General features: G+C 40.5%; 1 protein-coding gene across 11 annotated transcripts in view; it reads right to left on the reverse strand.

The window, feature by feature from the left end:
* CCNK (cyclin K) overlaps nt 1-17,737 on the reverse strand; it is a 29,977-nt gene that overhangs the window by 7,184 nt on the left and 5,056 nt on the right. Inside the window, exons 2-11 of one of the 11 annotated variants that reach the window (XM_073241871.1) lie at nt 13,142-13,203; nt 12,694-12,743; nt 9,140-9,269; nt 7,618-7,865; nt 7,036-7,117; nt 6,085-6,216; nt 2,101-2,206; nt 1,596-1,653; nt 746-915; nt 162-424 (exon numbers count right to left, since the gene is read on the reverse strand). In XM_073241871.1, the coding sequence (XP_073097972.1) occupies nt 162-424; nt 746-915; nt 1,596-1,653; nt 2,101-2,206; nt 6,085-6,216; nt 7,036-7,117; nt 7,618-7,814 (1,008 nt within the window). In that variant the 5' untranslated portion in view covers nt 7,815-7,865; nt 9,140-9,269; nt 12,694-12,743; nt 13,142-13,203. Of the gene's footprint in view, nt 1-161; nt 425-745; nt 916-1,595; nt 1,654-2,100; nt 2,207-6,084; nt 6,217-7,035; nt 7,118-7,617; nt 7,866-9,139; nt 9,270-12,693; nt 12,808-13,141; nt 13,204-17,737 lie in introns of all 11 variants that reach the window. The other 10 variants (XM_073241875.1, XM_073241870.1, XM_073241876.1 and 7 more) reach the window with 10 other exon arrangements.

Genomic DNA, 17,737 nt, shown 5'->3' on the forward strand with positions numbered 1-17,737 from the left:
GGAGATGATGCCCTCATGGGCTTCAGGGCCCTGCAGGCGAGGACACTAGTCTTCAGGCTCCACACATGGATGCGACAATGGGGAGCCAGACATGCCACCCTCGCTGTCAGCGTCCCGGCGATGCCTCAGAAATGGCAGGGCCTGTGTGCCAGCCCACTCACCACAGCTCGTTTGGCTGGTCGGGGAGGACTGGGCTGGGGGGAGGGCTTCCGGGGCGGTGGGGCTGGTGGCGGCGGGGCTGACTGCTGAGTGTCCTTCTGCGGTGGTGGGGGCGGGTCAGAGCCTGGAGGCGGCAGTGATGGTGGCACTGGTGGCACTTGTGGTGTCGGCTGCAGAGATGGGGGCTGCTGCAGCTGATGGGGTGTGTGGTGAGGCATCTGTTGTTTTCCTTGTGAGTAGAGATCCAGGATTTGGTGGCAGATATCTAAACAACAGGCAACAATCACATTTATGACAAATCGACGCATTTTAAGTCAAATTTTACCTAGGGAAAACCCAGCCCACTCCACTTTCAGGTATGATTCCATTACAAGAATCAGTAAGTGAGGATCGTATCTGCAACCTGCCCAAACTCTCTGCTCACGGCACTGGTGTGTGTACTTAGCTCACTGAAACTGAGTGCTGGGCTGGAGAGAACATCACCGTCAGAGAAATGAATTAACAGCGTGTATGGGCCTAGGTGGGGAGACCTGTTCTTGGGATTCAAGGTTCATGGAGAAGAACAAGAGCTCAGTGTGCCCAGTACCTTCCAAAACGTCCACGGGGACGTCCTGTACAAACTGCTCCCACCACCTCCTGTACATGGGTTTGGAAGTCCATTCCTGTATTTCGAATTTGCACAAACGTCCTGCGAGATACATCACTGCTACTGCTATGATCTCTGGTTCCCACTGCAGTGACAAGGTCGTGCAGAGACTATTCAACAAGAAAAAGAGGTGACTTGGATGAGCACATGTTTATGATCATCCGATGATTGGAGATAAGATGACATATGTAAATGTCAGTTTGCTTAAGTAATCTTCCTTAAACAAGATCAAATAAAGCATTAGAGATAAAAAAGCAAGTTTTACATCTTCTAAAAGTTATCAAAATAAGATACTTTTACCATAGTTTATTAATTTGTTCCTTAAAAAATCAGAATTTTAGCACATTCAAAAATCAGTCATAAAATACAAATGAAAATGGCTTATGTTCTTTAAACTGTTGAAATCCTAGCAATGGACATGTCTCCTCAAATGATGACAAACCTACTCACAGGCATTCTGTTCCCCACATGGCACCTTATAGGTCCCTGGGCTCTAAGAACATAAAGACTCTAAAACCATTATAAGGAAGCATATTTGGGCAGAACCAAAGGGGTTCTAAGTATTTTGTTGTCAAAATTCTCAGGTGTGTGGTTTTGGACTTATGTTTGAAACAGGTGATAAGATTTTAGCCTCTTATATGCATGCCATGACTCTGCTGGGAAGCAGAAGACCTGGACTTTAGCTCCAGCTCAGCCCTTAGCTGGCTCTTCAAGTTGGGGCAAGTCAGTTTCCTTGATTGGGTTAAATGACCCATAATATACAATGAAATCAACATTTGAACATGTGTACCTGTCATTTACAAATGTCCATGCCATTTGAACCAACTTTTGAATTTTGTTTTTATCACCTGGAAATGAGAAAAGAAGGTAGATTAGAATAGATGAAAGAAAGAAAAAAATCATGCACGGCAGCAGCAGGTATTTATTTAAAGCCCACGGTACACTTAGCACCACCCAGCGGGTACAAGTCCCACCTACAGTCTCCTTCCACTCTACCTGTGCTGAGCCACCATTCATGGGAGACTTGGCTCCAAGGCTGGCTTTCTTTAGCTATTTAAAAAATTCTGACTCATTTCTCTGCCTTCTATCACTCGGCAACTGGATGACAGAGTCTGTTTACACATAAAAGGAAATAGTATTCACGGCTATAATATAGAATTGTCTGCATAAGCAATGTCTGCGTACACCACGCAACAAACTTCCCTACTTGCTTCGTGAGAAGCATAATCTGAGTGTCATCAAATTATAAAGACTTGATTTCAAAATGGAAACTCTAAATAATTCTGTGCCCTTACCTTTGAGTTGTTTTGCATACTTGAGTAGGAATTGGTATGGATGTTCTACTTGTAAATCAAACTTTATGGTTTGTAGTAAGATTCTCTCCAGAACCATTACCTCTTCCTAGAAATAAAATAACAAATGTTGGGATAGTAATTTCAATTAGGTCTGAAGTAGCACTAAAAAAGAGAGCTTTCCTATTTATCTTCCCCTCAAGTTACATTTTTACAACTATTTTCATTTTTTCTCTTTCCCACTGAGGCTTTTAACATGCTCAGAGACAATGATAAACTCTGAAAAGAATGAAACAGTTAAGAGTTAACTTCTTAAACATACTGGAAACTATTAAAATAAACATTCTTAGAAATGTTACCATCTTCCATACATGAGTCATGCTTTACAAAGCAGATATTTACTTTATAGATCAGTTAACTCAACTATAGTTTTTTTCCAGACCTCCATCAAAAAAATGCAATCCCTTAGGAATTTTCATTGGAAACTTTAAGCAAGGAAGAGATTATATGCTAATGGTAGCTTCATTTAAACTCAGTGAGTTGTACCAGTTGAATATATATACATAATGTGTAAACAGTGGGCACATTTTTGTTTAAATCCTTCAGCTGTTTGAAGTAAGCTATCCAACATTATTTACAGAATAAACCATTCATTTCTCCTTTACTAAACCAGATCCTATACTATCTATATGTACTCGCATATGCACATGAAATCTTTCCTGTTCACTGATCTGTCTACTTCTGTACCCGGATCAAGGGATTTAACATTTGGAAGGGAAAATTCAATTACTACTCTTTCAAAAAGTTGTTTGTTTCTGCATGTTCCCTACACCCTGAATTTTAGTATCATGTTACTTAGTATCTCTCTCTGAAATATCAAAGTTATTGATGTTCTGATTGGGAACTTACTGAACTTAGAAAGCAATATTGGGAAAGTAGATTTTTAACTACATTGACTCTTCCTATCAAAAATTTATTTATTAAAATGTTCTCAGTCCTTCAGTAGTTTTAATGCTTCCCCCACTTCCCTAATGCCCATACGGTTTTCACAATTTCTTATAAGGCTTATTATTCCTGGATATTTTTCTTTGTTGCTATGGTAAATAGAATCTCTTTGGTTATACTTTCTAACTAGCTACTGTACACAAACAGGTACTTCTAGAATTCAACCTCTGTACAGCCTGATGTAGTGTATCTAAGAACTTAAGGACAATGTAAAATACAGTCAAGATGCAGGAAGAACAATTAGAATCACTTATTTAGAGAGACCAAAGGACTTTATGGAGCCCTGAGGCTCTCTGTAACTCCAGCCAGCGGAAGACGTGCAGGTAATTGGCCTTCACTTTGGGGAATGGCTTTAGACCCAGAATATAAAAGATGACTCTCTCTTGGTTTATTTTTCCAAATACACAGCAGGACTAAGCTTTCTTTACCCTAATTTCCCAAGTGCTCTCTCAGGAAAGCTTTTTAAAATCCTAGAAACTTTCACACAGTATAAAAAAAATCCTGCTAACACTGTTTTTTTAAAATTTTTGCCTGGTTTTGTTATCACCTGTTTTCCAGAAGCTTCAGTGTCTCTTCTAAATTTAAAGCACTCTTTTACCAAGTGTGAGATGGCCCGTATAGCATTACAGAGAGCCCGAGGCCTGGCCTCCCTTTGTGTTTCCAAACATTCAAGCAATGGGGTAATTATAGGTCTGTGTGTGAACACCATCCTTCGGGGAGTTGTCCCTCAGCTGCACCCTTGTCTGGGGCCTTGTCTCCGGTCCCAGCTTGAATGCCCTCACTGCACTTTCACATAGTCTTTTATAGGACTTACCACAGTCATAATCAGATAGTTACATGATTATTTGGTTAAAATCTATCCCACCACTCAACTGTAAAACCCATGAGGGCAAAGGCCACGTCTGTTTGCCACCTGTTTTATGTCTACTGTCAAACAGTGACTGGAACACGTATTTGCTGAATACGGAAGAAACTAACATACTCGGGGGAACCACACAGTTAAAGCAAAGCTCATTCCGGCAAGAAGTTCCACATAATTCACCACCTTGCTTCTCCTGATTGCTTACATTGCCTCCCCAACATAACCATTCTGTTCTCCTCTTGGGCAAGGAAAATACCTTCCACAGAGTTTTCACTACTCCCAGATCCCAGGGCCTTTTCCTTTTGTCACTGCACCCCAGGTCATGTCTGGGCGACTACACAGGAGAGGAGGGCCAGGGCGCAGAGCTGGGTCTCGCAAGGCTACTCCCCTCTTCTACGTTTGGGAGCACGTGAGCCGCAGAGCTACCTCACTGCCTGGACTGGTCTTGGTTTCCTGTGCAAAACCTAAACAGTGGGTAAAGCCTGGAAGTAAAAAAAGACTTCTCCAAAGGCACCCTCAGACACACAGCAGCACAGTGCCTGCGCCCAGGCCCGCAGTTCCTACAGCTATCTTCCTATCTGTAGGAGTCCAAAACCCTGGTATTGAAAACTATCTGATAGTTACATGATATTTATAAAATTGCATTTTTGATCACTCATAGTAGGAATTCCTAATAGGCTCACATTTGAATGGATTTATAACTAAGTTCAAGGGACAGAGTCACCCACATCAACAGTGCAGCCAGCTGACCCTTGAACAACATATGGGTTTAAACCATGTGGGTCCACTTATACGTGGATTTCTTCAGAAATTGGAAAATTTTTGGAGATCTGCAACAATTTGAAAATGATCTTTTCTCTAGCTTACTTTATTATAAGAATACAATATATGAAATATGTCTTAATCTGCTGTTTAAGTTATCTGTAAGGCTTCCAGTCAACAGCACGAAAGTTTTTGGGAAGTCAGGACTTAAGAGGCGGATTACTGGGTATTCAGGGTAGCGTCAGTACTCCGAACCCCCTGTATTGTTTAAGGGTTACCTACATTTTAATCACAACCATGAAATATGCAAATGCATTCTAGACCTCTGTTAACTAGCTCCTCAAAGCAAGGAGGAAAAAGAACACACATAGTTTACATATACACATCTGATACTGTTGGCACAGAGAGGGTAACTGTTGTGTCAGGTAATACCAGCCATTTGAAAAAAAACAAGACTGTGTATGGTGTTGAACTTCATCTTGGTTAGCTTTGCTTTAACTGATTTTGCATTTCTTCCCATAACATTAGCCTGTCATTTACTTAGCATGTATCTGCTAAATGCCTACTCGTCTAGTTACAGTGCTAGGCACCAGACAAAACAGACAGGGTCTTTGTTCTCTTAGCCTTATAACTGAGGAGAGTTCTGTGATTATTTGATTAAAATCTATGTAATTAAAAACTTCTACTAAATGTTATGAAGGATAATTAACAAGTGCTATTAGGGCTACAATGGGGACACTGACAGGAGTGGGGGTGTGGGAAAGCTGCCACTGGTCTCTGAAAGTGGTCTCTTTAGAACATAATAAAAACATATGTACAATTATTTCAGCACCATTTCCTGACACTGGCAGGGGTTGTGGGGAAGGGACAGAATGGATGGTATGACCGATATCAATTTGGGTGTCTGAAAACAGCTGCAAATGTCAATGCTTTCCAACGTTCTTGGGAGGCAAAAGACACAGCATGTGGAGACACGTGTGTGTACACAGAGCACCTGTACTCACTGTATACCCAGAAGCTGGCTGGAGGTGTGGCCCTGCATCACTGCTGAACCTAAGAAGCCAAATTACTTCTGGATCTGGGAGTGTTAACAGCCGTGAGAAGATTTTTGTTTCTACCCATTAAATGTGCTGCTGTCCCTGAAGTGCTCAGAACATGGCTTGGCACATGGGCGAGTACCACCTCAGTGTAGACTACAGTTCCCTTCTCTTTTACAGAAGCCAGGAAGAGAACCTGCCAGATGAGGCTTTCTTTGGGACTTAAGGGACTGGCAGATACAGGGGCCACAGCCACTGTCAACACTGGAAACTCTATCATAACATTGCTATGAGGAATCAAGATATGAAGGTGGAAGTTACCTTTGGGTCATCTCCAAACTGGCCAAACTGTACATCATTTAATAAACTACGAGCTGTTTTGATGATATCTTTACATTTTTTTGGTGTTTCTTCTACTTTCCCAGCCAAAAACAGACAACAAGCTCCTGTCACCTGAAAGGGAAACAGAAGCTCCTCAGATACTGTTACCAAAGTTCACAGAGGAACAGAAGCAAGGAATTTTGGGTTTCACTATAAACTGGTACCCTCATTCTCCCACCTTCCTCTCCCTCATTTATAAATACTCTGGCATTCTAAAAGTGTGAAGGAAATTTTACATACATAACCACCCCTGAATCTGGCTTCATAAATTATTTTAAATATAATTTTCTGGAGAAAATGTTATGTCAGCAAAGTAGATGCCAGAAAGGAAAAAAGTCACAAAAATGCACTCTTCCCTAGCATGTTCCCTGATCCCCCTCCGATATAATCAATGTCTCCTTAGAATGCTACGGCCTTCCGCGGTGCCCCTACTGTGGCCGCACTCCCTACCGTGTGCTCTGTACGTCTCACACCATCTACCCTGGACTGGAAGCTACTTGAGGCGGGCTTGCCCACAGAGCACAAGACAGTGCACAGAGCACGTTTAAGGAGTAACTGAAGAATGAGACACATGGCATGAAGAATTTTCATCCATCTTGGCCATTGTTTGGCCTCAATTGTGAGCCCACATTTATCTCAGGAAAGGTAACAAGGAAGTACATGTTCACACAAGGACCAATATGACCATGGTCCATGCCGGTCTAAAGAAAGATATGAATATGATTAATTGGAAAAAAATAAAGTTCAAACTTGGTTTTGTTTATATATAGTATATACCATATAAAAATACTTTCTGGAAAATATAAAAATAAGAGAGACTACAATGAGTCCACTAAACTCTGTGGAAATAATACATGTGATAGAGAATCATCACACTATTCAAACACTTACATATCTTGGGAATTGCTTGAAGGAATGAAACATATAGAAGCGATGAAAATAAATTATTCCAGTTGCCAGGGTATCATAGTGTCTGTTGTTCTGGTTAAGGACTTTAGCCAAGAATTTTGCAGGTTACGTTCTTAGTTAAGTGTGGAGCAGTGATAAAGGCAAACAGTCACAACAAAATCAGTGGTAAAGTAAACACTATGAGCCACAAAGCAGGTGGATAGGAGGCTCGGTGGGTCAGGACGCTGGTACGAGAAGGAGCAAGTTGAGGGCTATGCTTTTAGTGCAGCAGGGCCCTTCCGTCCTTTAGGAAGACCTTTACCTTTACTGTCATCACTGGGTGCGTGTTTCGCCCCCAAGTGGCCACTGCTCAATGGCTAAGGCTACACATTTAAATGATGAACACGAACAGAGATCCTCTGAAGAGCTAAACAAATCAGAAATAACATTTATATAACAAAGACATTTAAGAGCCATTTTAGTACAGAGATATGACTATGTATTTTGTGTGTAGTATCTAATTTAATTCTTGGTAGTGGTGGTAGGAAGCCTGTCTATGATAGATTCCAAGGAGACTCAGGATACAGTCCCAAACGCGTGCCCACATCAAAGATGAACCGAGCCCCTTCTCGGCGGTACCGGGCCTCCGTGGCTGGATCGAGTCCTTCAAGTTGTGAGGGTGTATGAGCCAAGTCTTTCTTATCCCAGTACCAACATGGTTTTGTGTGGTCCAGGTTTGCTGAGGTTACCGAAGGGCTTGAATTTTCTTTATTCTCCTTCATTTATTGAAGCAGATTTGTTCTTTCCAAAAGATTTTCTGAAAATGTTAGAATCTTAAGAGAACAAGAAGAGGCAGAGTTGAAAGGGCTGTCCCACAGTGAGCGATCCCCGCCACTGTAAACGACCTACTGTCAGACTGTACTTGATTTCAGATCGAATTTTCCACAGAAGCAATACTACTGATTGGCAGTTTGAAGCCCAGGCTCACCTCCAAAGCCAATTTAACACGTTAAGTGACCACAGTATAATAAATGCCAGATTTCATGGTCATTTAAATGGAAGGGTATTTCCATTGCATTTTTCTGCCTTTCCTCATCAGATCTAGTTTCCTCATGCTGGTCTACATCTTGTTCTCCAGTAAAACCCATGCCTGTCTTACCCTGACCCCCAGTAAAAAAGATTTATGTTCCAAAATTATCCCTCTCTTCCATCCAGCACCCAATAAAGTTTTCCCTTTAGTTTACTGATTCCCCTGGAAGAGCCACCAAACTGGATGAATTCACATGTGCACGAGTCACTGAACCGAGAGCAATATGAACTGGGTATGGGGGGGGTGGGTGGAGGGAGGGGGTGCACAGGAGGAGGAAGGATCTCCTTTACATTCTTCTATTCTCATCCTCTTCTCTTTTAGAGTAGAGATTGTCCAAAGGCTTCAGGTTGAGAAAACAAAAACAAGGGTTCTCATCCAGAGGCCACTGATATAGGTAAGTTGTTGACATATTCCAATGGAGGCAAAGATTGCAAATAATACGGAGAATGGTAATTTCTCGGATACGGCAACAGAAGGTCTCCAAGGAGGCAGCTAGAAACAGGTTAGTCTGGCTGCCAAGGGAACAGCAGCACTGTGGCCGGGCTCTGGTCCAAAGCCGGCAGTTACCTGGGGAGCCAAACTTTTTCTGGGCCCCCACTTCATTTGTAGTGGGAGAGGGGATGGGGCAGGGCGCAGGGCTGGGTGTGCCCCTCCCTGCACCCGGGAGTCCCACAGTTAACTGAACTATAGCCTTGTCTGGGATTTTGAGTTAAAAAAAAATAAAATCCCTTTTCTGCTCCAGGATCTAATCCAGGATGCTCCACCACCTTCACGTGTCATATTTCCACAGTCACATCTTCTAACATGGAACAGTTTCTCATGTTTCCTTGTTTTCCATGATTTTGCCAGTTATTAAGAGTACTAGGCAGATTAAAATGTCTCAGATTTAGGTTTGTCTGACGTTTTCCCAAGAATAGACTGGAATTTTAAGGAACAGTGCCACAGAGGTGAAGTGCCCTCTCCCCTCCCATTAGGGGACAGATGACATCAGAGTGGCTTCTTAGAGCTGATATTAACCATGATTTTTTTGTTAAGATGGGGCCTGCCAGGGTTCTCACTGTAAGCTATTCTTCTCCCTTTCCATTTCCTATTCCTACGAGGTGAGTCACAAGGTCCAGCCCACACAGAAGGACTTCAGCTCCACCTCCTGGAAGGACAAATAGAGAGAATGTGCAGACATATGTTAAAAGTACCACAACAATTAGTAAAAACCCTTGGGGGAAAATATTTCGCGATAACAAAAAACTATGTGAAGTACGAGTCTCTTCTTCAAGTTTTGCCTGTTAATTTTAGTATTCATCTGAGGATCTGACCTGCAAGTTATTCCTGTGGTGTTCAAACGGTGATTTTTCTCTTTCCTTCTCCCTCACTCACTTATTCAATCATTTATTTACATTAGTATGGACTCACTACTATTGATTTTGTTCTGTGAGTCATTCTCCAATACTATCATTATTTTTGTTCAAATCTTTCCAGCTACAGCCACTTGGAAGGAGCTCTTTCAGGTTGGCTCCTGAGTCCTTTTTCAACTTTGACTTTTGGATCATGCAAATATTTGACATATTCATGAACTCAACTAAAAAGACAAAAGCAAATCCTAAAACTCAAAATAAAACCTGGTATATAACAAAAAGGCAAGATAACCACACAGAAAATCATTGTAAGTAATTTCTGACCTTGTTCTGTGCTGAATGAGATATATTCCAAGGACCAAAAAAACTGCAAAGAAATCTTCAACTTCTTTAGTGACACAGTTTGTATCATTGATACTGAAATTGTTAAATCAGTTTTTTTTTGTATAATGTAGGATAAAAGCAAATATATAAATGTTAATGTTAGAAATCAAGATTGTTAATGCAAAGGAAATACATACACACACAAGATCAAAGGCTAAGAACCTGTAATATTAAATTTTAATCGAAAATATTAAATCATGGTTAAAAATGTATACATAAATATCCTAGCTCTATTCATTTCAAGTACTTAGAAGCAATGACATTCCTATACAAAGGAATAATATACCTAGGGCCCAAATCTTAGTTTTCAACACTATTACCCTCTCAAAGGAACTGGTCTCCTTCATAGTCTGGAGTCAGGGCCTGCCTGGAAAGCTTATTCAGTGACACAGGAGCCAGCATGGACTCCCACTGGACAAAGTCAAGGAATGTGAATAATAAAAAGAGAAATGACTATGACTGTAAAAGAGAATAAACAATCCAGGAGTCTACAGTAATATTAAAAAAATGTATATATGTAAGACAAATTCACTTTGCTGGCAGTGGTGATAATTATTGTGAAAAAAGTATCTTTACCTTAACAAAAACAATTGAACTTGGCATTGCTAACACTGAAAACCTGCTGTATGTGCTTCCTGATGTGTTACAAAATGAAGTACTAACCACCCAAGCAGTATTCTTACTCTCCTAAAGCCTAACCTAAATCCAACCAACAAGCCTTTAGTTGTAACTTCCAGGGTACGGTTGATACTGGGGGCACAAGAACAAGTTAAACAGCACAAGGGAACTATCAGTCACAGTCAGAAGGTGCAACATTCTACAGCTGACCTGGTCTCTTAAAAAAAAAAAAAGCTAATGTCATAAAAGAACTAAAAGGTAGGCGCAACCCTTCCTCGATTTAAAAAGACTAAAGAGGCATAACAATCAAACGTAATGCGTGAACCTTACCTTGACTGGATCCTGGTTTAAAAAAAAAAAAGATTAAAAGAAATTTTGAACAGAGAAATCTCAAGATGGTGTCTGTTAGAGGCTATGGGGTTGTTCATTTTTTTTATTAAGGCATCATTGATATACACTCTTATGAAGGTTTCACAAGAAAAACAATGTGGTTATTACATTCACCCTTATTGAGTCCCCCCATACCCCACCGCAGTCATTGTCCATCAGTGCAGTAAGATGCCACAGAGTCCCTATTTGTCTTCTCTGAGATACACTGTCTTCCCTGTGACCCCACACACACCATGTGCACCAATCATGATACCCCACAATCCCCTTCTCCCTCCCTCTCCACCTGCCCTCCCCCACCCCTCCCCTTTGGTAACCACTAGTCCCTTTTTGGAGTCTGTGAGTCTGCTGCTATTTTGTTCTTTTAGTTTTGCTTCATTGTTATGCTCCACAAATGAGGGAAATCATTTGGTATTTGTCTTTCTCTGTCTGACTTATTTCACTGAGCATAATACCCTCTAACTCCATTTTGTTCATTTTCTTACAGGTAATACTGATATTGGGATTACACAGGAGAGTGATTTTATTCTTAGGCTGCAGCATTTAGGGGTAAAGTATCATGATGTCTGCATTTCACTTTCAAATGCATACAACCACACAGCAAAGGTGGCAAAATGTTAACATGTGTCCAGTCTAGGCCATAGATAAGCAAGGAGTCATTGTACTCTTAATAAAAAGTTGGGGGACAAACTCAGATGAACTGCTTAGGAGACCCGGAGGACTCATCCCCTCTGGATCAGAATTTCCCAAAAGCCAAATACTTGCTTATGTGTGGCTAGTGGTTTTATAAACTAAAACAATTTTTAATTGCAGTATAGCATACAATAGTAGTACACTCATTAAAAAAGTGTAGTTTATTAATTTTCACAAAATGAGACACTTGTGTAATACCATACAGTTGAGAAGCAGAATATCACCAACATGCCAGAAATTCCCCTCATTCTTCTAATCACTATAACCTCTATCCTGACCTCTTATTTCCATCAGTGGAATGATATGGCATCACTCTTTACCACTGGTTTCTTTTGCTCAATGTGATGCTTGTGGGGTTCATCCTTGTTGCATAAAGCAGTGCCCATTCATTACTGTATAGCACTGGTTTCCAGCCACAGGTGAACCTTCCCTGCAGGGGACATCTGGCTCTGTCTGGAGACATTTCTGGTTGCTGTAATTGGAGGGCTGAGGGTGGCACAGTGGGTAGAGGCCAGGAATGTTCCCGAGCATTCTATAATGCACAGAACAACCCCCGCCCCCCGCCCTGGGCAAGGAACTAACTGTTCCAAAATGTCAACAGTGCTAAAGTTGAGAAATTCTGCTGCACAGTATCCAGTCTATAAACGTAACACAAACTATCTACACATGCTACTGTGGATGGACATTTGAGATGTTCCTGGTATGTGGTTATTAATAAAGTAATAAAGATTCATGTACATTCTTGTAGAGAAGGCAGCTGGCCAATTGGCTGAGGAAATTGCTATCTCAGCATATCTGTAATTTATTCATCAGTGATAGTTGGGAGTCTCTACTTTCACATATATGAACTGGACAGTTTCCATATACTTATTCATTCATATATTTATGGAGCATTTACTATGAGTCAGGCCTCAATGACAAAGCGGGAAATAAGAGAGGCAAGGTCTCTGCCCCACCAGAAGCTTATGTTTTAGTGGCAGACACAGAGACACAGAAACAAATATGGTTAGTATTTGTCAGACAGTGGTAAGTGCCGTGGAAAATAACCAAGCATGGTAATGAGAGTGATGAGATGGGGGCCGTTAGAGGTCTGCAGGAGGAAGAGCAGTCAGGGGCCACAGCAGCTGGTGAACTCACCTAAGGAGGGCCTGCCCCCGACAACGGGAGTGGAGAGGCATCATAACTGGCTGTGAGGCAAAGAATGGCAAGAGATGACTTCAAGTTTGTTTGACTGACAGAGAAGGGTGGCGCCTATGAGAAGAATGGGGAAGAGAAAGAGCTGGTTCTGATGGGGGATGGGGAGAAGGAAAAGAAGTGGTTCTATAAATACCAGGCATGAAGAACTTGTAAGACACTTGTGGGGAAATGTCCACCAGGCAGATTAACAGGCCTGTTGAGATCTGAAAAGAACATACCTACTTGGATTCATCTGTATGGGCCTGACAACTAAAGTCATGGGGACAGATGGAGACCAAAAAAGAAGGGGTCTGGGGACAGAACTCTAAAGAAGCCGAGGAAGCAGGAAGAAGCACCACAAGAAAGAAGGGAAGGAATTGCCAAAAGGTGGGAAAATCTGCAACCTTACCTGAAGGAGGAACCGAAAGGTACCAGCTTTAAGCCCGAGGTGGTAGTCAACAGTGACAGATGCTGAAGAAAAATTAAAGGACAAGGAATTAAGGAAAGGTTACTAGTAGTGGTGATTAGTTTTAAGAGACACTGAAAACTGATTATTGTGATGGCTGCACAACTGTAAAAATACTAAAAACCACTTATACTTTAAATGGGTGATTTGTATGGTACATGAATTACCTCAATAAAGTAGATACATGCACATATATAAATAGAAAAACCTTTTCAGAAGTGTAGTGGGGCAGGAGGAAAACTAGAAAGGGTTTTAAATAATGAACAGGTTCTTTTTGGGGTTTTTTTTCTGCATAAAAGAGCGTTAAGGATGTCTGAATAGTGAAGGATGTCTGAACCAGAGGGGAGGGAGCCACTAGAGGAGGCGTATGAGCCAAGGGATAACAAAAAGCATAGTAAAACAGTTATCTTTAGGAAGGAAAAGCTTTCTCTGAGACAGAGGGAAGGAAAAGTTTGAGGAAGCTATTTAAAACTTATTTAAGGGTGAGGAAATAAATCATAAAAGAGTATCTTCAATTTCTCTGGTAAGTGGAGTGCCAAGACACCTGCTGAGATGAAAGGGGCAGAGTGGGGAAGAGGGTTAGAACCCAGCAGGAACGAAGAAGGGATGGAGAAGACTGGGTCCACAGCGGCTCAGTCACAGTGGGTTTGACCTTGCTGTCGCTGGCCAAACCCCATGCTAATAACCTAGCAGAGCTGCCTTTAGACCCTGGGGCAGAACAAGAACACAGGCAACACAGTGAAAACAAACATACATGAACAGAATAAAACAGTCCTCTAAATCATTCATGCCCCTGGAAAAGTTCTTGCCTCAATTGTAAAACCCTGTTCCCTATTACTCTTTAATTATTTTTTCACAAGACCCTAAAGTTACACATTTTCTCATTAGCAGCTCATGATTACTGTGAAAATGACTGAGAGGTTTATGAGCTCCACAAAGTAAAACTCTCTCGATCAATAAGCAGCATGCCAAGGCACTTTGGCGTCTTTCAGAAATGTGCTTTAGATATACCATTTTACATGATGAAAGGTTAATGCATTTTCAAATTTAGAATTATGGACACTTACAAGTTGGAAATAATACAAAGGTCACTACTCAATTTTCTCACCCATTACAGAAACTCCCTCTAAACATCAGTAATATTTGGTCACTCAGTAACTTCATTTGGCCACTTTCATTAATGGGACCTTAAAAGTCAACAAAGCAGCCTATGGCATTCTGGGTATCAATAACTGGTGTTCACATTAATTCCTGTATTAGTCTGATACTGATGTTTATCTGTTCTGTTCATCCCCTAGATCTATCTGGTAGATATTCACTTTAAATGGGTGATTTGTATGGTATAAGAATTATCTAAATAAGGTAGATATATGCACATACGCAAATAGAAAAACCTTTTCAGAAGTGCAGTGGGGCAGACTGATTCATCTGATAGATGAATGAATGAAATCTACCTTTCAGTAACTCTCAGTGGCTCCTGCCTAGTTCCCTTAGCTTTGAAAATACCTTTCTCGACAACTTCTCCATTCCCTTTTCTTCTGCAGGGTAAAAACACACCCTCATTTTTTAACACGGTTTTTAGTGTTTTAAGATCTTCCCAAACATCAGCAATCAAAATGCAAAACAATATTCTTCATGCGATCTGGATCTGCATAGTACACAGAGGACGGGTGTTTACTAACACTCAGCAGCATGCCCATTGTGTGCCCACTTAGTTGCAGCACTTCCTTATCTTTACAATCCATCAGAGAAAATGGAGTCAAGAGACAGGAAGTAACTTGCCTAATTCAACCACTAAATGGTAGAGCCCCCATTTGCCATTAGACTAAGATGCTGCTTTTCCTCAGTTGGGGGAATACACTACACTTCATTTTCATAACTGGAACATGACATTCTAGAACCATTTTTTTTTTTTCAGGTCAGGTCTTCCTTATCTCAAACACACACAACTGAGTTTGTGTACATTAATCATTCCTGGCAAATTCACATCTTGTTCGTTTTGGCCAATTATTTCAGCCCTTAAGAACTCTTTGAATCTTAGTTGTCATCTAACATGCTGGCTGGTTACCACTAAAGGTTTTGGGTGCATTTATTAATTTGAGAAGCATGCCTCAAATATTGAAACTTGGAGAAGGGACCCAAGGAGGACAACACCAAGACACATAATAATTAAAATGGCAAAGATCAAGGACAAGGACAGAATATTAAAGGCACCGAGAGAGGAAAAAGGTCACATACAAAGGAAAACCCATCAGGCTATCATCAGACTTCTCAACAGAAACCTTACAGGCCAGAAGAGAAAGGCATGATATATTTAATGCAATGAAACAGAAGGACCTTGAACCAAGAATACTGTATCCAGCACGATTATCATTTATATATGAAGGAGGGATTAAACAATTCCCAGACAAGCAAAAGTTGAGGGAATTTGCCTCCCACAAACCACCTCTACAGGGTATTTTAGAGGGACTGCTCTAGATGGGAGCACTCCTAAGGCTAAACAGATGTCACCAGAGAAAATAAAATCACAGCAAAGAAAGCAGACCAACCAAATACTAACTAAAGGCAAAAAATAAAATCAACTACCCACAAAAGCACTTAAAGGAAACACAAAAGAGCACAGAATAAAACAACCAACATATAAAGAATGGAGGAGAAGGAATAATAAGGGAGAAAAATAAAGAATCACCAGACAGTGTTTATAATAGCTCAACAAGCGAGTTAAGTTACACAGTAAGATAGAAAAGAAGATAACCTTGAACCTTTGGTAACCATGAACCTAAAGCCTGCAATGGCAGTAAGTAAATATCTTTCAATAGTCACCCTAAAGTAAATGGACTGAATGCACCAATCAAAAGACACAGAGTAACAGAATGGATAAAAAAGCAAGACCCATCTATATGCTGCTTACAAGAGACTCACCTCAAACCCAAAGACATGCACAGACTAAAAGTCAAGGGATGGAAAAAGATATTTCATGCAAACAACAGGGAGAAAAAAGCAGGTGTTGTAGTACTAGTATCAGACAAAATAGACTTCAAAACAAAGAAAGTAACAAGAGATAAAGAAGGACATTACATAATGATAAAGGGCTCAGTCCAACAAGAGGATATAACCATTCTAAATATATATGCACCCAACACAGGAGCACCAGCATATGTGAAACAAATACTAACAGAACTAAAGGAGGAAATAGAATGCAATGCATTCATTTTAGGAGACTTCAATACACCACTCACTCCAAAGGATAGATCCACAAAACAGAAAATAAGTAAGGACACAGAGGCGCTGAACAACACACTAGAACAGATGGACCTAACAGACATCTACAGAACACTACACCCAAAAGCAACAGGATACACATTCTTCTCAAGAACATTCTCCAGAATAGACTACATACTAGGACACAAACAGAGCCTCAGTAAATTCAGAGATTGAAATCCTACCAACCAACTTTTCAGACCACAAAGGTATAAAACTATAAATTGTACAAAGAAAGCAAAAAGGCTCACAAACACATGGAAGCTTAACAACATGCTCCTAAATAATCAATGGATCAATGACCAAATTAAAAGAGATCAAGCAATACATGGAAACAAATGACAACAACACAAAGCCCCAACTTCTGTGGGGCGCAGTGAAGCAGTCTTAAGAGGAAAGTATATAGCAATCCAGGCATACTTAAAGTAAGGAAGAACAATCCCAAATGAATAGTCTAACGTCGCAATTATTGACGTTGGAAAAAGAAGAACAAATGAGGCCTAAAGTCGGCAGAAGGAGGGACATAATAAAGATCAGAGAAGAAATAAATAAAATTGAGAATACAACAATAGAAAAAAATCAATGAAACCAAGAGCTAGTTGAGAAAATACACAAAATAGATAAGCCTTTAGCCAAACTTATTAAGAGAAAAAGAGAATCAACACACATCAACAGAATCAGAAACGAGAAAGGAAAAATCATGACAGATCCCACAGAAATACAAAGAATTATTAGAGAATACTATGAAAACCTATATGCTAATAAGCTGGAAAACCTAGAAGAAATGGACAACTTCCTAGAAAAATACAACCTTCCAAGACTGACCAAGGAAGAAACACAAAAATAAAACGATCCAATTACAAGCAAAAGAATTGAAATGGTAATCAAAAAACTACCCAAGAACAAAATCCCCAGGCCAGATGGATTTACCTCGGAATTTTATCAGACATACAGAGAAGACATAATACCCATTCTCCTTAAAGTTTTCCAAAAAATAGAAGAGGAGGGAATACTCCCAAACTCATTCTATGAAGCCAACATCACCCTAATGCCAAAACCAGGCAAAGACCCCACCAAAAAAGAAAATTACAGACCAATATCCCTGATGACCGTAGATGCAAAAATACTCAACAAAATATTAGCAAACCGAATTCAAAAATGTATCAAAAGGATCATACACCATGACCAAGTGGATTCATCCCAGGGATCCAAGGATGGTACAACATTTGAAAATCCATCAACATCATCCACCACATCAACAAAAAGGAGGACAAAAAC

The sequence above is a fragment of the Manis javanica genome, chromosome 8 (assembly GCF_040802235.1).
Source record: "Manis javanica isolate MJ-LG chromosome 8, MJ_LKY, whole genome shotgun sequence".
Classification (NCBI taxonomy): domain Eukaryota; kingdom Metazoa; phylum Chordata; class Mammalia; order Pholidota; family Manidae; genus Manis; species Manis javanica.